Here is a 23,104-nt window from a genome sequence, read left to right on the forward strand (position 1 = left end):
TCCCGGGCCTCCAGCCACTTTCGGGACTGCCCCCGCAAAGTTTTTGGGAGCCATGGCCCGGCAATGGGGGCATGACCCGGAGTAGTGGTAGCGCCCCAGGCAGTAGAGACACTCACGGTGCGGGACCGACATCGTGCAGGGACAGGCCGCACAGGACTTAAAACCGGGCATCTCTATGCACCTGTAGAGTGAGATATACTTGAACACCGAGACAAAAAGTCACAAAAACTCAGTAAAAAAATGACTGTGGGTACCGCTCTCTCCGGGTCTGGGCTTGCTGGCGCGGAAAAAGAAAGAACTGACGTCAGCGTGCATGGGCGTGTCTAAGAAGCTCCAGCAACGTCATCTCGTCGACTACGACACCAGCGACGTACGCAGAGCCGTACGACGACGCCTACCGACGCGCAGGGGTACTGCTGACGAAAAACTTTCCGGATCAAGTCTACCGCCTGGGGATATTCTAAGGTAAGGAATCCATCACTAACATGTCTCTTTCAGATCCGCACCGCAGCAAGTCACATCCGAACCCGATGGCGAAAAAAACATCCTGGGGATGGAGTCGATGTCCATGCGCACTGTCTACCTAAGGAGGAGTCACCTGCCTCGTGACTACAAAGACTTCTTCCAAGACACAAACAAGATGCAAACATCCGAGCCCAACACCAGATGGTGATCTATTCAAAAGTATACAATCTGCAGCTCATATGCCTCGAACACTGGTTTTCAGGGAAAGAACAGTGCACAAGGCTGTTAATTGTGGCTTGCATCCAAAGATTGAAGTAAGTACAGTGCCGCCAGGGCCCCCAGACTGACCATTACTGCTGTGTTCAAGCATACAAACTTTTAAAAAAACTTAACAGCACTCTACTGTAATGCAGTAACGTGTTGGTTTCGGTTATTCAAATAGCAAACATTTGCGGTGTGGCATCTGTGTGCAACACAATGGCTAAAACACAAGTTTAGGTGGCCCCCAAATGCAATTCTTGTGGTGCAAACCGAATAATCGTGGTCCTTGTATAAAGGTGACAGTCAAAAGCAATGCCAGTTGCAACACTCGTTAATAAGACATGAACATTAATTATTATTTCATTAAAAAACTCTTTATAATCATTCAGATTTAAATCACAAGAAATTATGTGAAAAAAACAAGGGAACAAATACAAACATACATCTCTGAGCCTTCAGGGACTGTCTCCAAACCTTTCAGGACACCCCTCCAAGCCTCCAAGAACCTTCAGCTTCCTGTAAAAGGCAGAAGGCGGAGTGCGGAGGAGGGTTGGGGAGTGGGAAACTACGCCACGGCATGGTACTGAAACTGTCTGAGCTAGAGGAGATTCAGAAACTTCCTCTGCCTTAGTTTTTTATTTCATGAGCTCCAAGCATAATTTCAGCTCTCGCCGACGGCCTCCGACTCCGTGTGCACCGCCTGTTCCTCCGGGCTTCGATGGTCACTATTCGTCTTTTCAACCGTATGATGATCTTGTGATGAGCTGTGGGGAAAAACAAAGTTGCTTTGAACTGGTAAGACTCTTAACAGCAGTCCCATCTTATGGATTTTTAAAATGTATGTAACAACTCAGGTGTTCTCCCAAGATAAATGAGGCACCTTGCCCTCTTACTTGTTACATAAGACTAAACTCCAGACAGGCAAACTGGCAACTAACTCATACAATTCTTTTAAAAAATAAAACAGAATTTATTAACATAAATATGATCTCTGTACTTCACATTTTTGCTGCCATGTTTATTACACATAGAAACATTTGTTTCAAGCTATGAGGCTAGTACATGCATGTAGCAAGTGACTGTTCTAGGAAGAAGGGTCCCAGGATTTTTCACCGGAAGCAGATGTATCCTCGCTGAGACGAGGCAGATGGGACTGCAGGATGAACCAGAAAGCGCTGTGTGTCACGTAGAAATAGATGGGACACTCCCTTCAATGGGAACAGAATATTTTGGGAGAAAATATGAGTCACCAGTATTTTCTGAAGAGCAGGTCAGTAGTTACATGGAAATAAGGGAGATGTGCCATTCTACAGTCATGGTGGTGACTGAACAAGTGGCTAGGGCTGGTTAGCTTATGTTAAGGGACACCCCCGGCTGCACCATTGGTTTGGTTCATTATGTCTGGTCGAGTAGAGTGCAAGTTACTGGGGGAGGGGCGTCTTGCTTTACGAAAGGTGTGTGGGGTTGGGGCGGCTGCCTTAGGCATTTGCTAGGATGATATGGGGAGTTGCTGTGGTCCAGTAGCTTGGCCAGGGGCAGATGAGGTATTTTCCAGGACGCTGGTCAGGGTAATTGTTAGTCAATGGTATATGCCAAAAAACAGCAAGGCCAACTGGTATGCAGTATCGATGGGTGTTCGATATTAAGTCACAGATGAGCTCTGGGTTGACAATTTTAGGGCATCTGTTAATCTTGGATTACAGGAGGAAGTACCTCTTGCAGCATGCTCCAGACACAGATGCCGACTTGCGCAATGCACAAGTTACTACTTGTGTAACAATATATCTGTAAGAGACATTAGTTAGTGATAGATTCCTTACCTTAGAATATCCCCAGGCGTCAGACTGGATCCGGAATGTTTTGCTAGCAGTACCCCTGTGCGTCAGTAGGCGGAGTCATGCGGCTCAGCGTCCGTCGCTGGCGTCGTAAGTGCCGAGATGACATCACGGAGACTACTTAGGCGCCACCCATGCGCGCGGACGTCCGTTCTGTACACGACTTTCCGCGCCAGGAGCGCAGAGCCATGCAAGAAACTTACCACTGGTGCCATGAAAGTAGGGCCCTGAAAGGGGGATGACCTTAACCCTATAATCAGTTCGCAGAACGGGGAGGATGGGCGGGGCGGTAAGGAATCTATCACTAACTAATGTCTCTTACAGATATATTGTTACACAAGTAGTAACTTGTGCATCTGAAAGAGACACGTTAGTGATAGATTCCTTACCTTAGAATAGATACCCCACCAATACCAACCCCAGTGGAGGGACTGCAAACAAGATTACACCAGAAAGTCACGGAGGACAGAACAGCCAAAGAAGCAGTCTCTCCAGACCGGACTGTCAAGGCAGTAATGCTTGGTAAACGTGTGCAACGAGGCCCACGTAGCCGCCTGACAAATGTCCTGCAAGGGCACGCCCCGTGCCAAGGCAGTAGTGGCTGCAGTTGCCCTGGTAGAATGGGCACGCAGCCCCACAGGAGGCTCCTTCTTAGCCAAGGAGTAACATGCTTTGATACACAGAACGACCCACCGCGAGTTGGTCCGTTTGTGCACAGCCCGACCTTCTTTGGCGCCCACGTAGCCAACAAAGAGCTTGTCATCCACCCGGAACTGCTGTATACGCTGCAGATAGAAGGCGAGCGCACGTTTTGGGTCCAGACAGTGGAGCCTCTCCTCCTCCCTTGAAGGAGGCAGAAAGAAGGTGGGCAAAGTGATGGGCTGCCCGATGTGGAAGGGCGTGACAACCTTTGGCAAAAAAGATTGACTGTCCTTAAAACAAACTTTTCCAATGAACAGAAAGGAAAGGAGGTTTAGAAGAAAGAGCCTGGAGCTCACTCACCCTTCTCGCAAGGGTGATAGCTACTAGGAAAACAGTCTTGAGAGTAAGAAGACGCAAAGGACAAGTATGAAGGGGCTCGAAGGGAGCGCACATCAGATATGTCAAGACAAGGTTTAAATCCCACTGAGGCACTATGAACGGCACCGGCGGAAACGTGTGCGTAATGACCTTCAGGAAACGGTTAACAACCGGGGACTTAAAAAGAGAAGGCTGATCTGGAAGCCGTAAAAAGGCGGAGATGGCCAAAAGCTAACCTTTGATAGTGCCCAGAGCAGAGCCCTGCTGGGCCAAAGAAAGAAGGAACAGAAGGACTTCGGAAAGAGGGACAGAAAGGGGATCCGCAGTCTTAACTGTGCACCATGCCACAAACTTGTTCCATCTGCAGGCGTATACCGTTTTAGTGGAGGGACGCCTGGCTGCCAGAATGACATCACAGACTTCGGGAGGAAGATCAAAAGCTGTCAACTGTCGCCGCTTAATCTCCATGAATGGAGGTGGAGACTGGACAGGTAGGTTCGGGTGGAGGACCGTCCCCTGCTGCTGCGACAGAAGATCATCCCAAAGAGGCAGCCGGATCGGGGTATCGATCGCCATGCTGAGTAGCTTGGGATACCAGAATCTTCGTGCCCAATCCAGAGCCACAAGGATGACTTGGGCCTGGTCGCGCCGAATCTTCTTCAGCACTCTGGGCAGAATTGCTATAGGCGGAAAGGCGTACAACAGACCACAACTCCACTCGCAACAAAGAGCGTCGCCTAGCGAGTGCCGCCTTGGAAATTCCAACGCGCAGAACTGATGACATTGCGTGTTCTCTTCGGTGGCGAATTGATCTAACCAAGGCTCTCCCCACTGCAGAAAGAGACCTTGCGCCACGTCCGAGTTCAGACACCATTCGTGATCCATCAAGCACCGGCGGCTGAGTTCGTCCGCCCTGGCATTCAAAGAACCTGCCAGGTGTTGAATCACCAAGGTAATGCCTTGATGTTCCAGCCATGTCCACAGGCGCAGAGCATCCTGACATAGGGTCCCGGACCCCACGCCGCCCTGTTTGTTGCAATACCACATGGCAGGTGGTGTTGTCCGTGAACACCTGCACCACACTTCCCCCGGACAGAGGGAAGGAATGCCTTCAGTGCAAGACGGATCGCCCAAAGCTCCAAAAGGTTGATGTGGAACCGGGCCTCTGCCGGAGACCAGAGGCCTCTGACCTCCGCCTCTCCCAAGTGGCCTCCCCATTCCAGGAGGGACGCATCCGTCACCACTGTGTGCTCCGGTTGGGGAAGGGAGAGGGGTCTGCCATTGACCCAATCGCGATTCATGAGCCACCACTGCAATTGTCGTGTAGTGCCCTCCAAGATCTGGACATGATCGGACAGGTTGCCCTGATGCTGCGCCCACTTGAACTTCAGGTCCCACTGCAGAGCCCACATATGCCATCTGGCATGTTGCACTAGCAGGATGCAGGAGGCCATCAGGCCCAGGAGCAGCAGGGTCATCCTGACAAACCCGGGATAGAGGCAGGGGAAGACCGACACCCCTGACCTGCACTGATGAGCTGCGACCACCGCCATCACTCTTGTGAACACCCGAGGAGCACTGGTAAGGCCGAAAGGGAGCAAGGCAAACTAATAATGCTTGCGGCCTACCGTGAACCGCAGGTAATGTCGGTGGGCCGGCAGGACGGGGATGTGAAAATACGCGTCCTGCAAGTCCAACGCTACCATCCAGTCTCCAGGGTCAAGGGCAGCCAAGACCTGAGCCAGAGTCAACATCTTGAACTTCTCCTTCCGGAGGAAGCGATTGACGTTCCTGAGGTTCAAGATGGGGCGCAGGCCCCCTTTGTCCTTCTTGGGGACCAGAAAAGTAGTGAGAATAACAACCACGTCCTACTTCTGGCCCAGGAACGCGCTCGATGGCCCCCTTGGCCAAGAGGGCCATAACTTCCTACTGGAGAAGCAGCAAGTGATCCCCGACATGCGGTGGCACCGAGGTGGCATGGCGGGAGGGGAGGACTGAAGGGGAAGAGAATAACCCCCGCGGATGATCTGCAACACCCACTTGTCCGATGTGATATCGCGCCAGTGGTGGAGGTGGTGGCAGAACCTGCCACCCACCGGCGTGGGATGCTCCACAAAGCTCGGATTAGGAAGGTTTGGAGGTAGAAGCCGCGGGGGCGGAGGTGGACTGCCCCCCACGCCGATTCCCCGAGCCACCCCTGCGGAAGCCGCGGTCGCGCTGAGGCAGGTTCTGCACAGGCTCGTTGAAGGAACGTGCCTGGGCGCCCCTGCCTTGGCCACGAAAGGAACGAAACCCAGGAGTGGCTGGGCTCTTAGTGGAAAGACCCAAGGACTTGGCCGTGGCCCGCGAGTCCTTAAAGCGCTCTAGCGCACTGTCAGCCTTATTGCCAAACAGGCGAGTGCCATCAAAGGGCATGTCCATGAGCGAGCTCTGGATGTCAGGCGAGAACCCAGTGGATCGCAACCAGACGCAGCGCCACAGTCGTAGAAATCGCCCTGCCCAACGAGTCAGCGGTGTCCAAACCACACCGAAAGGCGAACTTAGCCGCATCCTTACCCTCAGCAACCGCCTGGGAAAGCACAGCATGGATCTCCTCAGGACACCGAGGTAACACCTGAGCAACCGTGTCCCACACGGTGTGGGAATAGCGGCCAAACAAGCAGGAGGTGTTCACCGACTGCAACCCCAAGCTGGCCAACGAGAACAACCGCTTACCAAACTGCTCCAGCTTCTTAGAGTCCTTATCCGGTGGAGCTGTGGGAAAGGCACTCTGCGACGTCGAGGCCTGGATGACCAGACTCTCAGGCGTGGGATGAATGGTCAGAAACATCCTTATCCAGAGGGGCCCCTGTGGCCGGCCGCGACCAAGTGCCCAACAGGATGTCGGTGAGGGCGTAGTTGAAGGGAAGCAGTGGCTCTGACGAAGTAAACGCCGTCTGGAGCACCTCAGTAAGGAGGTTAGTTTTGAGGGCTACTGTAGGAAGATCAAGGTTGAGGACCTCAGCAGCCCGACGGAGCACCGTTGTGTAGTTAGCGCCCTCCTCCATCGTAGGTGGGGGAGAGGCAAACCACGGGTCGAAGAGACATCGAGGTCACCGGCGTCCTCCAGATAGTCCACCCAGTCCTGCTCGGAGTCACATTGATCGGCAAGAGGGTCCTCAGACCCCTCCCAGTCATCCTCTAACTCCGTTGCAGGAGGAACTGGCTGCAGAGGGGACAAACTGCGTCGGGGTGGCACCGTCTCCCAATGCGCAGGGGCAGGAGCCGGCAGCGCCGGACCTGGTGGCGCCAGGGCCAGAGGCGTAGGATCCTGTGGCGCCTAAGCTGGATCCGCCGGCGGCTCCGACGTGCCAACAGGATCTGGACACAGAACCGCGGGGCCCTAAGGCGAACCGGCGGTCCATGGTGGCAAGAAACTCTTGCACCTGTTCGGGAGTCGCCAACGGACCCAGGTAAGGCGGGTAGGCCGCAGGACTCCCAGGCTCCAAGGGAGCCGCAGGGGCAGAACCCCTGTCCCCCTCGTCCGCATCTGAGGACTGACAAAGGGGGGGGGGGGGGCGACAGCGAAGAGCGAACACGCTTCTTCGACTTCTTTTTATGTCATCGCTTACCGGAATCCGAGGGGAAGACTTGGAGCCCGAGGAGAGACGCCTGCGGCCCCGCGAGCGGTTCCGGGAACGGTCACTGGACCTGGAGCGGCATTGGGACGAGTGCCGGACCTCCAGCAGCTTCCGGCGCCCCTCCTTCAAGGCCTTCGGGCCATGGCTCGACAGTCCCGGCAGGACCGGGACTCATAGTCGGTCTCCAGGCAGTAGAGGCAAAATCATGGGGGTCCGCCACCGACATGTTGCGACGGCAGGACCCACAAGACTTAAAGCCAGGCATCCACACGTGCACCAGGAGAAACAAGCATTGGCATAGCCAATAGGTCTCGCCTTCGGGACCTTATAAGTATTTAGCCATGCAGCACATTAGCCTGGGTGCTGAAACACCTACTGTTCATTCTGTTACTTCACGTGCCACTGGTGAACAGTCACACACACCCTTCCTTCTGTGCCAATTAATGAAAATATGATAAAGTCTCCTCAAATTTAAAAAAAGTGTATTTATTTAACATAGAAGCTTCGACACCAATAGGCACAGCACCCTAGAGCAACCGTAAATCGGATAATTAAGGGCAAGTAAAGAAGTGAGAATCAGCCTGGGTCTCAAAGGATCAGGCACTCAAGCACTAAGAGCAGCAATTGGCAGGAAAATCCATTAGTACCTTCAACATCTCAGAAGCGCAAGCCAGCTTAAAGCTCACCAGCAGAATACAGATACCCCCCATTTGCTTAACAACTTGATCAGAAAGTACCCATGCAACACCAACAACTCCATCATTGGTGGAGAACCCACCACTTTAAACATGCGTTAGAAAATAAGATGCATATCTCTTGGGGGCACGGATGGATGGGAGACGAGAGGAACGTGTTGTTGACTATAAATAATTGCATTCGGAGAACAAACAGCCTTGAACAGCAGCAGTACTGTGGGTCACAGTGAAAGAGAAATGCCGGTCACTTCGCTCTTCCAGGAAGCGGGCTGGCGGGATCCCCTGGGCATCACCGCAGGGCACCTCTGACTAAAACTCCAATCCTTTGTTTAACAGCCCTGTCGGATCGCAATCTGACAGCCAGGATGCGCAACTAGCAAAAACACACTAAGAAAAAAAAATATATATATATATTATAAATAAATAAAAATAAATAAATAAATAAGATTACAAGGACCTTACAACGAGTTTTACTTTCAACAAAAACACGAGGAGTCGGGCTGCAGTGCCTACTCGAAGGAATTAATAACCAGATAGCACATAAACGACGAACCTCATAGAAAGAGACTTTTCCCCAAAAAGAAATGTATTTCAACATGTTAAACGAGTAAGCGGACGGGCACTTGAGTCCACGCTCACTGGTGTAGCCACTCACTCGGGTTACATAATCAAATAAAGGTACAACGCCGCAGGCCAGACAGAGGATGTAAAAGTTTTGTCCACGGGCACTAAGAGTCCAATGGTTCAAATGGAAAACTGGAGTGCAGTACCCTAAAGCAGGGTGCCTACTTGCATTTGGGAAGTTCTGGAAAACAGCAGAGCGCGTAGGAGTCAGATAAACCGGCACAGCTACAGAGAATGAATGTATAAAAAACTCCTTCATTGTTTTGCACTCACAACAAACAAGCCAGAGATAAGAATGTACACACGCTGAGAAAAACGAGCAGCTCAATAGGAGTGGTGGGGGCTGGCAAAATGGTGCGGTCGCCGTTGTAAAAGGCAGGGAGAGGGTAAGACTGAGAAAGGAAAAGATAGGGATCAAAGGAGAACAAGCACGCGCGTCACGCTAAAAGTAAAAAAGCGAGGCAAGCAATGCGCTTAATGAGCATGACAAGGAAAGCCATATGGCGCCTCAGCTTGTAAGCGCGCGCCCGCGCACATGCACGCAAGCTGTAGGCCGGCCATGGTAGCATTTTTTGAAGCCCTTACTAAAAGTCTCACCAGACCAGCGCATCGTCAGGCGAGACCTAAAAAGGAGAGACAAAAAGTCTCAAAAGAGAAGTCAAAAAGTGACTAAGGTACATGAACTATCCAGATCTGCGCTTGCTGGCTCGGAAAAATGAAGAACTGACATCAGCGCACATGGGTGGCGCCTAAGTAGTCTCCTTGACGTCATCTCGGCGCTTAAGACGCCAGCGATGGACACGGAGCCGCATGACGCCACCTACTGACGCGCAGGGGTACGGCTAGCAAAACTTTCCAGATGCAGTCTGACGCATGGGGATATTCGAAGGTAAGGAATCTATCACTAACATGTCTCTATCAGATATAAGGTGCAATTTCGGACAGGAAGAAGCCTTTTGCCAGCACCAAGGCTGGAGAGTGCACAATTCATCCACCTACTGCACTCTAACCAACTCCATGGAATAAGGTTAAATGAAACCGGTTACGTACCTGTAACAAGGGTTTTGCAACTACAGATTGACATGCTACGTATTATTTCACTATCTAGTGGTTGGGTCGGGAAAGGTTTGCAAGCCTAAAACATTTCCGGTTTCCAGTCGTCGGAAGTTGCAAAGTACTCGCTGCTCCTAACTAAAAACCACAGATATCCTTACGGCTTCCTTTAGCCCGAAGCTTGACCGGGCTCAAACAATGGAGCTTCTTACAAGTTACGCGGGCACACCACCCAGAGTGAAGCCTCACTCTGCTCCACCATATGGTGCACACTTATGGACCAGATACAATTCTAGAGTTCATTTTACCCACACCAGCCGGGACGGAAGTACAACCGGCAGAGAGATCAACCACATTTTTTCACCTGCCTTTCAGCCCTGATGAAGTCTCGGGGTATTCCCCAGACGAAACACATGTTGGTTGGGCAATCGTTCGAAATAAAAGAAGAACAAACAATACTCCAGAGCACTGTTCCCAAAAACCTGCGCGCACGGGCGCGCGCACTGAAGTCAGCCCGAGCGCGCACGGTGCTGTATTCAGCGCGCACATCCCATGAGACAGTTCGCGCCGCCGCTTTCAAAAAACGCGAGTGGCGCAAAAAACGGTCATTCCTGTGGCTCTGGGTTTTAGGAGGGCTTACGTTCACCAGCAGATAGGCTTTGCACTTGCCTCATTTCTTTAATTACAGTGCACAGCTGCAGGGTGACTGTGGGCCTTTGAGTTAGTATTCATGTTAATTGCAGCCCGTGCGTGTAATTAACATGAATACTAACTCAATGACCCACAATCAGCGCCGCAGCTGTGCACTGTTAAGAAAAGAAAAACAGTGTCTCAACCACGAGCTGTGCTTTAGCACACGCTGCGTTTGAGACTCTGCTTTTCTTTTCTTAATTGTGCACAGCTGCCGTGCTGATTGTGAACCTTTGAGATAGTATTCTTGTGAACTGCAGCGCACACGGGCTGCAATTAACATTTATACTAACTCAAAGGCCCACAATCATCCCGCAGCTGTGCACAATTAAGAAAAGCAGAGTCTCAAACACGAGTTTGCTGCGAAATCAGAGAGGGAGTAAAGTGTGTGAGGGAACGGGGCTTGATGGGGGAGCTGCAATTGGTGTGAACAGTGAAGAGAAGAACGCGTAATTTCAGTGTCTCAGACATCCTGACGAGTTAATGAACGTGCTATGGAAATTGGAGAACACAAGTCAGAAATTTGAATCCTTGCTGAAATGTCCTTGTAAAGTCCAGAGCCAGTAATTACTGTGAGTAACTGCTGCAGGAGCTTTCATAAAGTCTTCCCAAAGAGAGAAGAGGAGCCCTTCGCCACAGAACCCTACCCAAACATACACATAGCTCTCCTGTGCACACTGTCTTACCTATTCCTCTATTACTTTTAACAGAATTGTACCATGGATTGGAGACTCAGCACCAACTTCAGTGGAAGGAATTTAATTGTGGCTTCTGCACTTGCCCAAATTGTGTGATTTTTGTCAAATATTTAGCAGTCCATATAATACTTACTATTTGTGCACGCATGTCTGATTTGCCATTCCAACAACAAGTCCTGGTTTATCTTCCTGGGAAGGAGGTATTATTTTCAAAGACAGATCGGTGTTTACTGGTCTGGGTTAGCAGCACGTGACCATCTCTAGGCTCAGAAATTTTACAGAGCGACTCGTTTGTTTGTAATACAGCGTCACAGAAAAAAATAAACTGTTCATGGAATTGAGCAAGAGTAACACCTTTTACAAAATTCCTAATCTGATAAAAGGATCCTGGCTATTCCATTTTATATCTTTATATCTTCCATTTTTAGAGCTTTAATAAATCAGTGATGAAATGTCAGCCATTTTTAAACCTGAAATTCGAAACCCAATATTTTGTAAAGGTTATTACTTTTCCTTCTGTTAAAAATCAGAGCAACTACCACCCATTCTTTTTCCGAAGTCGAAGTAAGTGCAACTCTTATCGTAATATTTTTGCAACTTCTTATGACGTGGTTCTGCCATAGGACAGTCGCTAAGGCAGCAGCTATTGGAATGTGCCATTTTCATGTTTTTGGATTTGCAGGCTTAAAGTACTTTGCTTTTTCATTATTTCGGTTTGCCCTATAATTTCTCTGCGTCCAGATTTTTCCTTATTCTAAAATTCCCTTAATCCAGTTCTCCTCCGATTCATAAATTCTCCACCCTACTAAATGTTCTTCTTCATTTTCACGTTTCAATTTTCATGTCTCAATTATCGTGTCTTCATGTATTCTTTCATTATTGGTTCCATTCTATCCACATTGTCCTTTATCCCTTTCTATGTTCCCTCCCTCTCTCTTCTGTTATTCCTCTCCTTCTCCCGTATTCTCCTCTCTCCCCACCCTTCATGAACAGTCCCCATTGTTTGTTATTATTTCTCTAGTACTCTTCCTCTCAATGTATATTCTAGCCCAACTTTCTGACTCATCTCAAACATCTTTCTACTACTCTTTCCAATGCACTACCCCATCTCTCACCATATACATCTATCAATATATCCTCTACATCCACTCTTATTGATCCAAACCCATGCCACTACTATGATCCTCAAAATAACCCTTTCTAGACTCTCCCCTACTCTACCCCTCCTTGATTATCTGACATCTTTTACTATACCGATCCCCCAAAACAAACCTTTCTAAACCCTTCCCTCTGACTCTTCCCCTCCAGAACCCCTTTTTACTCATCCAAAAGCCTCCTCCTACTGCTATGACCTCCCCCACCCCCAAAACAACCTCCCCAAACCTTCGCAATCCAAATAACTGACTAACATATCCACCACTCAAATTACTTTCATATTTCACTATACTAATTCAACACTAATCCTTATGAGTTCCAGAGTAGAGTGCTACTCGCCGAAAAAGCGCTTCGACACCTCGTCAGGGGAAGTAAGCACTTTAGAAGTTCAATTACAATACAATATATTTTATTGCACTGCAGCAGGCATCCTTAAATGTTTTTGTTAGGCCTTGATTGCAAGTCTGATCTTCCTCAGCTAGCTGGTCTGCTGAGTTGTTGTCTCTCTGTAGATCAGTAGAGCCTGACACCAAGATGGCAGCTCGGAAATCTTGCAAGATCAACAACAAAAGCTGCAACCTTGTGAGACTTTAGTGGCAATCTTAGGGTCAAGGTGCCCCATCTTCCATCAGCGCTTGTGAAATCCTGATCTTACTGCCCCACGCCTTCTGGAAGGTAGCAACATGCATTTTACCAGTGATTCTTTCAAAATCTTCACCAGTGCATCTCCAATCCATCTGTGAAGGATTCCCCCAATGCGCGCAGTGCACATCACAAGATGCGTGTACTAAAATTTCACATTTCTAGTCTTCATTCCCTTGAACTGATATGGTAATAGTCCTCGGACTATAGATAAGGATAACAGAAAAGAAAGCCAACTTTATCCAAGTATCCGTACGATGAAGTACTGCATTTAGAAACACAAAGCCTCCGAGAAAGCAAGCATTGGTAAAGCCAAAGGGACAAAGCTCACACGTGTCGTGTTGCATCATGCAAAAATGATGATTATTACATTAGAGCCCGGCCTATTGGGGGGGTGTGTGTGTTGGGGGGGGGGGGGGTGTAACAAGGAAGCATTGCTTTCTGTTTAGAATGGATATAGGTGACCAAAAATGTAATGTGACAAACAGCGTGATGACTGAGTGCACTTTTCATATTTAAAATAATCCCTTACGGATTTCCATGGAAGTGCTTCCTAGGAGGGCGAATTGTGCACGAAACAGCCAATGGCGTGAGGTGAGATAGAAACTCTCTCCTGGGCAAAGCCAAATCATCTCTACATTTTAAAGAACTGGTTCCAAGCAGCAGTACTTTCAAGACTGACATAAAAATGGCAAACGTAGGCAGACTTGTCAAAGTATGCATTTGACAATGTTTCAGACGCAGCAGAAAGATAAAGAACCTTACAACTAAACCTGTTTAGCAGACTAGCAACAGACACAATGGAACAGCTTTTCTTGTTTTTTCACAGCAACAAGACCATACAAAATACTAAGTAATTTGTCAAATGTGCATACTTAATTGGCAGAAAGAATCCAAGAATCCGATGTACGTTAAAAGGAGGGATAGCAACAGTGTTCACTTTATCGGTTACTCTAATGATGTACAGAACCAACAAGCCCTGGCAAAGCCAATCTACCTTGCTTTAATATATTAAACTACTCAAACACATGGATGAATGATGCAACGCGGTTTACATGCATTAGTGCAGTAAAGCCAGACCTATTCGATTTGCCAATGCTCATTTCCTTTTTACTTCTCCATAAAGCACTCAACGCACTTTTCTGATGATTTTGCAACATGTAAGCAAATAAGATTACCCATTCATTTGGGGTACAGAGCTAATAAATTGCATAAATACCGCTAATAATTCCGGGAGACCCCGAATATGCTTGTTTCTGTTTGATTTTTCGGTAAGTTTAAAGCAATTTGTGGTCTGAGGTCCATTTTTCTGTATTTCTTTTACCTATTTTTAAGGCCTTGTTGAGCTGTTCAAATCAGGCAGCGAGTTGAGGTCATTCACGCGTGCACACTGAAGACAGGCTCCACAACAGTAACCCAGGTTTGACCATTTTTCTTGCATTTTCATCCCACCTGCCATTCTTATACATACATTAGCTCCTCAGCCACGTTCTTCCATATTCTAGGCGGTAATGGATCTCTACCTGAGAGCCTAATGAGGTAGACATTGCAATTGCTCTAAAGTTTCTTCTGTAATTCTGTCAAAAGACTCTCGCTTGTTGGGGTGACTAATTGAAATATCAGCCGTACTGAGCTCATTCAGCATTGACTAATCTGAACTTGGAAAACTTGGAATACTATTTCTAGTTTTCAGTAGCCCTTCTTTAAAACATTGATCTATCACTGGGAGAGAATTATTAATGTCCCTTAGTATCTCTTTTATCTTGTAAAGAAAGAACACAGCTAGATCCTTACAAAGTGCTTGAGAAGGTTTAAACATTTGCCTAATACACTCTGGATTTCTCAGTCCGTGCAGGATTTCAAAGGTCTTTTTTTTTTTAAACATTTTGCAGCTATTCATCCAATGAACAGTGCTCCAGTTAAGAATCTTTAGTAAAATCTTATGATGGTACCACAGTTGGAGTCTTGTGCTTTTGTAAACCTGAAGTGTACTTGCCTGTGTAACCAATTCATGTATGGCGTGTGTATCCAAATTGCAAATCTGCCTTAAGACCCTTAACGCGGTATGTATGTGTGGAAATGCACTGTCTTTTCAGTTTCTTTAAGCAAAAGTTTGGAGGGATATTTGGTGCTGCACACACGTGCGGTCTGGTTCCTGGCGCACATAGCCGTGGCTGCAGCGCACAGAGACCCTACACTGCCGCACACAGAAAAAAGAAATTAGAGGGAACATTGCTCCAGAGTGGTGTTCTGCATGTGTAATTTACTGCTTAACGTTGTATCACCGACGTGTGCACAGATCCATTGTTGTTTTGTTGACCTTGTGTCGGTTTTCAGGGGTTCAGGATTAGTCCCCACCTGTGGCACCATCTCATATGCATTGTAGCTACATACGAATGCACACCCGTTGCAGGTGCCACTACCTACCGCACACCTCAAAACCCTACTCCTTTTGCAGTTCTAAAAGATTTTTAGTGAGGGTGTCAACCGGGAGAAGCAGTTTGACTCACTAGGACATCCATCATAAGCCCACAATGTCCCACAAAGTGACCCCAATTTTAGATTGATTCGTAACATTGTGGGCCTTGTTAAGAAGGCACAGAGCAGTACAAGATACTCAATGATCCAGCACAGAAAATCACAAGATATGCAATAACACATTAACAGATGTGTTTGGAGTAAATGTGAATGTAGAAGCCATTTCTTACCATTCATGAATACAAACCATTTGGATAGGATGGGGGGCCTGTTCCTTACCTGCAAGATGGTGCACTGCTCCCCCCCCCCCCTCCACCCAAGTCCCAGAAGCAGACAAAAGTCTGCCTTCACCAACCTAGTCGGAATCGGTTGTTGGGAGCAGGTTGCTCTAACCCAAGAGCCATGTGAACCATCTTCCTAGCAATGCAGCTTGAGAGTGATTCTTTTTTCCAGTCGCAAGAGAGACCTTAACCCCAAGACCTACGCCCAGTGGAGACTGGTAATACCCGTGACCTCAACTCGGGTCTCGGGTCACATGGTGCTCCACAAGCCTGAAAATCTAGGCAAAACAGTGGATTTTAAAACGCAGATTAAAGTTTAAGTACCCCCCAAGGTACTCCACAGTGGGTGCCAGCCCACTATTACATATTCCATCTGTGAAAAAGCAAATTAAAAGGGGGGGGGGGGGTAAAAACATACTGATTTATTCAATAGAATGGACCAGGCCACATGACTGCTAATGACTGGCAATGTTAAAAAAGACTAATGTACACTGCGAAAAAGTAATCTGGGGGAAACAAATCTTAGTTCCCTTGTTTGACTGACTAATTAAATATGTTTGACTCTAGAGAACAGAACAGAAGCAATTTACTGAGTATATGTATTGGTAAATATTTTAAACAAATGGGAATGTGTAGTTTAATTCTACACTGTTCACGCATATATTAGTATATTAATGTGTTTCAATGATACAATTTGTAATTTTGTAAAGAGTTTAATAAAAATATAATTAAAACAAGCATTTGCAATGCGATAGGTCTCGCATTTACGCGAGTTTCGTAAATGCAACACCTACTGCATTACAAATGCTAGTTTGTAAAAACACCTATGCAGCGCTTAAACTTTAATATCGCCTGCGTCCCTTTTTTTAGACCAGCCATGTCTAAAGAAAGGGGCGCAGCCGCCATTAAAGTGAAAGAGAAGCAGGGGCGCTTTTACAAAAAAAAAAAAAAAAACACATTTGTTTGTCAAGTTGACAAACATGCTATTTTTTTGTAAAAGCGCCCTGTGCCGCGCTTTTACTTTAATGGCGGCCACGTTTCTTTCCTTAGAATCGACTCGTTTAAGGAAAGGGGCACGGCCATCATTAAAGTGCAAGTGCAGCATGGGGCAATAAAAAAAAAAAAAGAAATTAAAAAAAGTTTACAAAACATGTGCTGCATTTGACACGGCAAGTAAAACAAAGGCACGGCCGCCACTATCAGCGTGGTGTGCCGAGCTATGTAAAAAACATAATAAAGCTTGTCGTGCCTGCAACAGCAGGCATGCGCACACCATTAAACAAAATAGTGCTCAGAGGCTGTAATTAAAGCCTATCTAGCAACAACAGATGTAAAAGGGGGTGTCCTCATGGGAGGTTACAAATGAAGACAAGGAGGTACTAAGGAGGGACTAACAAGCCTATTTACAAATTAGAAGCCAGAAGTTACCAAGGACAATGACACAAGCCAATGACAAATATGGGCGTAATGTGGGTGGGGCTTCAAAGTGCATAATCCAATAAAGCATGCCTCGCTGAGCAGTTCATGCTCTGCCCAGGCTTGACCTAAAAAAATAGTCAAGAACCAGTTGGGTCATGTAGTGCTTATTGGACAGCCGTGACTGGGACTGTGTGCTAACCAGACACCGGTGAGTAAGACTAACCATCAACACAGATGTAGGACCTACATTATTTACTTTATTGGGATGCGGACTTTGTTGTTTGGGTGGTGGGCTTTTAAGTTTACTAATTTTTGAGGGACTATGCAAATGGGTACTCTCGATTTGGTAGCGGAGGCTTTAGCCAACTGAGGGGTCTAGTCAGGTAACCAAAGGTTGGACCAATTAAATGACGTGCTCTGGAGACACCACCTCTATATCCCTTGCACAAACATGAAGACTTGAGGTAGAACGTCTATGCGAGTAACCAGCCAAGTTCAAAAGATCCCAGAGTAGAACAGAGTACAGCCTCAGAATAACATGAACGATGGGTCCAATGTTATAGAAAATCTAGTGGATTTGAGCTATAGTAACTTTACGGGTTGAGTCTCTAATCCAAAGCTTGTAGCATGTTCTGGGTTTTTATTTTTTGTGTTCTAGTTTTAACTGTTCTATTTACCTAGAAACCTGCAAGTCTTTTTCCTTTCAAGTTTTAAGCACTAAAAGGATACGGAGGTAATCGAGTTAGTGACTGCCTCATGCAGTATTGGAGTTCATTAATTCCTACCATCTCTTAAGTAGGTCGCCCTGGCTACCTAGAGTGTGTCAAGTGCAGAAACTGAGTACCTTGGTTATGCAACTAGAGTGCAATAGCACTGCAGAGCAGGGAAGCCAGTGTAAATGGCCGTACCCACACATGATACTGCCGAATACCATGTTTGCACAATAACCACAATAAAATGTCTCAACATGCAACTAACAATATTTGATACTTTACCTTTATCCACTGAAGGAGTAACTTTTAGCATTCTATAAAAATCATACTGGAAAGGGAGCACTGTCAAAATATGGAATAGTGATCCTGAGTTTGAACCCTGGATACCAAGGAAGGTTTCTTTCTGGTGACACAAACACCTACATTTGTTTTAAAGACTCGAGACCTCGAAAGCTTAAAAATAGTAAGTCTCTACAAATGTATGGATGCCTTGCTTCATGTAGGTGCTGTTGAGCGGCTGTGGGAAGCTCACGGTTGGACAGCCATCACGGAAATAAACAATACTAAGAGTGTTTCATTCTAACAATTCAACACATAGCAAATCTGCAGCTGTATAAAATAAAGATTACCCTGGCAAGCCAGGGATCCTGCCCATGGTTACTCACTCTGCTGGTTGATCTCCAGGGGGAGTCAATCTCTGTTCGTTGATTTCATTCTGTTTACTCTCATGCTCTTTATCGTCTATGCTTTCACCCTTCTGTGATGTAGAATCGCCGTTTACTGGGGCAGAGAGATCTCCTGAAAGAGAATTGTGACAGTTATTATAATATATGTGCAAATAAAGGACTACACAGTCAATGCCTCCACGTCAGGTGGGATTCTCAACACAACAAGCAATGACTCCAATAAAGTTCAGGTGTACCAATAATAATGTCTGGGGTGAATTAAGAACATTTAAAAAAAAGAGTACAAACAAAATCCTTTCATTAAAATTAAGTGTCCTTGTTTCACATTTACACAGATGTTTACACAGAAATACAGGAGAAAAGCAATCTATTTTCTTGTCTGCATTTGTGTGTTAACGAGGGTAAACACAGAAAAGGACATTGATGGCGTCATCACGTTTTTAAACGAAAAGGTACGTTTCTCAGGTCGCACCTGAGGAAGGGGAGCTAAAAAGGAGCTGTAGAAAAGTGGATTATTTGAGATGGACAAGGATAAACGCACCACCTGCTACATATATCACAAATTAAATGGAATAAACCTGTGCTGAATTCCTTGTAATGTAACACAAAGCAGTCTGGCTTAGCACAAAGGCAATGTGTTAAGTATTTAAGTAGTGTATGCACAGTAGAAATAGTCACACAAAACACAATGAAATTCTGGAACAAATTTTACAATAAAGGAACATTTTGCATTAGTAAACTAAAACAAAACATCAAAAATCTAATAAGGGGAACAAGAGATGTTTTTTCAGATGCAAGTGAAAAAGCACACAATGCCAATGACTGCCTATGGCAGTTCTAGACTGGAGCCTACGTGCTATTTGAGGCTGACTGATGGAGCCCTGCTCATCTATCTACAAGTGGATTAGTCTTGGTAAAAGTCTGAAAGTCAAAAAGTTCAAAAAGGATTCCAAGTTCCATCGCATAAAGGGGTTTGGTCAAATTTTTTAAGAAAGGCATTTCATTTCTTAAGTCCCAACGCAGAAAGGGACTTTGTCGCTTTTTGGGAAGCAATATCCATTGATCGGGCAACCGCTGAAATTGTAGCCCTCGCCGAGTAGCTGAAGGTAGAATACTTGAAGCAGGTTGGTCCTGCAGCAGCTTTTGAGCTATGGAGATTTCTCGCTGAAAATGTTTCAAGTCCAAACATAGAATAAGACTTACTCATTTTTTCAGAGGTGCTGGGAACCTTGAGCCGTGAAACTATCTATGGCCCCCAGGACCTCAAGGTAGGGCACTTCGGGGTAATCAGGCAGAGGCCAACAGCAAAGTCCAGTCCAGGTTCAGTAGTTATTGGTCTGCTGGGTACTTCAAGGAAAAAGGCTTCCTTCGGCATTATGTGTCCCTGTAGGCGCACAGGAGGTCAACCAACTGACCCTCTGGAGCTTATTGCTTTGTCCTAGGTACAAGATGGAGCAGGTCCAGTGCTTCAGGGCTTCTTTAAACTCACAAACAGCGGGTCTAGTCCTCTTCTGATCTTTCACAAGTCTAGAAAGGGTTCTGAGAAGGGTTCCTGGGATGCCACTTTTATATCAAACATCAGCTAGTAGGTGTGGATTACTCAGGCACTTGCTAAATCAATAGGGTAAATGTTCCCAGGTGCAACCCTACCCCCCTTTTCAGTAGTTCCTGTTTACCGTTCTGCAGAGCTGTTGTGCCTACTCAGAGGTGGGGCAGGATAATGAGCAGTCCCTCCTCTGTGTTCACTGAAAACTAGAGCTCAGGGTAGGGTTCCTCCCACTGGGGGTTGTGAGAAAGTGCCCTCTTTCTTGCATGGTATGCCCCCACTTTTTGCTAAATTGCTGAATGTACTTTGACTGAGTGTACCCTGGACTCCTGCCAATCAGGTGCCCAGGGCCTATGTTCCTTCCTTAACACACACAAACTCCAAATTGGCAAACCCTGGCCACATGTCAGCCCCTAGTAAATGGTACCCTAGGTATCCAGGGCCTTGTGACCAGGGAAGACCCCTAAGGGCTGCAGCACTCATTGTGCCACCCTTAGGGGCCCTGTACCCTTACACACACACACACACACTGCCTTTGCAGGCTGAGTGTCTGGGTGCAGGACAAAATGAAGAGTCGACATGGCACACATCTCTGTGTGCCATGCCCAACACCCACACTGCCAAGGCATATGTCAGTTACCCCTCTGGCTGGGTGCCTTATGCCCATGGTGTGGGCACAGGAGCAGGAGCCCTGTGCCCCTACAGTACCCAGGTCCATTCCCGGGCACTGTAAGTGCAGTGCTGCCATTTAAGAGTACATGGTGCTGAGAGCTCGTCAAACACGAGCTCCACAGCACCATAATGGCAACACTAAAGACTGGGAAGTTTGGTATCAAACTTCTCAGCACATTAAACCCCCACCGATGCCAGTGTGAGATTTAATGTACCAAGCACCCCAGAGGGCATCTCAGAGATGCCCTCTTACAACTAACCTACAATCCACGTCTGCTCTGAGGCTGCCCAGGCTGCCACACAGCAGACACGTTGCTGGACCCCTGGGTGGGAGAGCCCCTGCTCTCCCGGGCCTGCAACAATGCACATCCTGGGTGAGGTGATAGTTCTCCTCCCCCAGGATGAGCAAAGGGAAGCTTCAAAGGCCTGCCGCCTCTAGCAGTTTCCCCAGGCCACTGCAACCCCCCACTCTGGCGGGAAGCTTGGCCGGAAACCCCAAATAAGGACAAGGGATGTGCCAGCCTGCCCACCCCACCCCTCAGGTGGGGGAGGCGAGGTGAAGCACATCTCCGGGCTCTCGCCATCTTGAAGATGGGAGGCCCTACCCTATCAGGATTAGGCTACTGCCCCCCTCCCACAGGAGAGGAGCAGGATAGGGGGTGTACCCACCCCAGGACAAGGACCCATTGGTCCCTGGCCTTCACCTACCTGTAACGCCCCTAAATCTAGTATTTAGGGGCACCCTGAACCTTCCTTCCCCAGATTCCGAAACTACAAGAAGAGCGAGAAGAAAAGAAGACCTGCCCTGCAGCTGCAAAGGAGAGGGAGACACCAACTGCTTTTGCCCCAGCCCTACCGGCCTGTCGACCTCGGACTTGCTCCTGCTCCAAACCCGGCATCTCTTGTGGCCAGCAACCTCAGAAACCCCAGAGGACCTGGCTACCTTTGAACTCTGATCCCCTGGGACTCCCATGAGTAGAGGCTCTACTCAGAATCTACCTTTCACCCCTGGCAGCAGCCCGGAACCGTGATCCCAGCCCACTCTGCACCCGCCAAGCCTGGCCGGTGCCGGAGTGAACTAAACACACGAGGACGACCCCACGGCGACTGTGACCCCGAGTCCAGCACCCAAGGACCCCCCTCGACTATCCTGAACAAGCTTGCAGCCTCGGAACAGAGTGCCACCCCAACCGCGATCAACAAGAGGGTAAGATTTCCGACGTCAAAAGGCACCCCTGCACCCGGCGCCCCACGAACCTCTGTGCCCAATCCCGGGGTACCTACCTATCCTCCAACTACCCAATTACCCCTCGAAGTGGTGGTGGCACCTGAAGAGTCCTCGTCCCCGAGCCTGCAGTCTTTTTCCAAACCGGAGATTTCCCATAGAAACCAATTGAGCGCCCGACGGCTCAAAAGCACCCTGCACCCAGCCGCCCGAGTGGCCCTGGCAGTGAAAACTCTACTCTAACCTACTTGCCCTGAGTAAGTGACCAGGATCCCAGCTCCCACAGCCGCGTGGCTTGCCCGACAGCAGCCACCAACCCAGGCCCCCCCTATCCCTCATAGGATAACATTGGGCCTAACTCTCTCTGCACCCGGCCGTCATGAAACCGCTGAGGGTGAACTGACTGTACCTACCTGACACTGGGGGACCCCCGAGTGTATGCCCAGAACTTCAACTCAGCCAGTCGAGTACTTACCCTTACACCGCTAACTTCATTTTCCTCATAGGGTAACATTGACTGGCTTTTTCTTGGAAATTCTTCTAAGTGTGGACTTTTCAAAACTCAAAATATTCACCAAAAATCAGCCGAGTACCAAAAACGAATTTACTCACCTGCTCTTAGTTGAACTCCTAGTGCTGGATCTTGGTGCCCAGCCCTGACTCTGAAAAGTACCCACAACTATACTTACCTTTAACTCATTTTTCTTCCATAGGAAACCATTGTCTGTTTTTCTGTGAAATTTCTTCTAAGTGTTGATTTCTGCAATTTCTAAATATTCATCAAAAATCGTATAACATCTGAAAACGTAATTACTTACCTGTTTTGGATAAATGTCCCAGTACTGAGTCTAGACACCCAGTACTGGATTATAAAAGTAACAATAACCTACTGTACCTGTAACCTACATTTCCTCCCATAGGGAATCATTGATTGTTTGCTCTGAAATATTTTCTAAGTGCTAACTTTTGAAACAGCTAAATATTAGTTAAAAATCATTACAGTACCAAAGTCGACTTTCAACAGCTGATTCTGAGAACTGACCCAGGACTGGATCTAGGATCCAAGCCTAGAATTACAAAAGTAATCTACAAAGTAATCTGTTGCATATAATTTGAATTTATCATTGAGCTCAATGTATTGTGTTTAGGAATAGAGTTGCCTACTGCAACTACTTGTAACTGTTTACTAAAAAGTCTATTACATATACAAAAGTATTTTTATAACATCTCCTGTCGAGAAAGTATATTTTAATTCCAAGTGTTGGTTCTAAAATAAAACAAGCATATATTTTTTATATACAAACCATTGGCCTAGAGTTCAGTTAT

General features: G+C 47.4%; 1 protein-coding gene across 2 annotated transcripts in view; it reads right to left on the bottom strand.

The window, feature by feature from the left end:
- Positions 1-1,078: 1,078 nt before the first annotated feature.
- Positions 1,079-23,104, bottom strand: part of HDGFL2 (HDGF like 2) — a 103,281-nt gene continuing 81,255 nt past the window's right edge. For both annotated transcript variants that reach the window (XM_085638847.1, XM_085638846.1), the window contains exons 15-16: positions 18,315-18,447; positions 1,079-1,490 (exon numbers count right to left, since the gene is read on the bottom strand). In XM_085638847.1, coding sequence (XP_085494973.1) covers positions 1,388-1,490; positions 18,315-18,447 — 236 coding nt within the window. In that variant the 3' untranslated portion in view covers positions 1,079-1,387. The remainder of the gene's footprint in view (positions 1,491-18,314; positions 18,448-23,104) is intronic.

This window comes from Triturus cristatus, chromosome 12 (genome assembly GCF_964204655.1).
Source record: "Triturus cristatus chromosome 12, aTriCri1.1, whole genome shotgun sequence".
Taxonomy (NCBI): domain Eukaryota; kingdom Metazoa; phylum Chordata; class Amphibia; order Caudata; family Salamandridae; genus Triturus; species Triturus cristatus.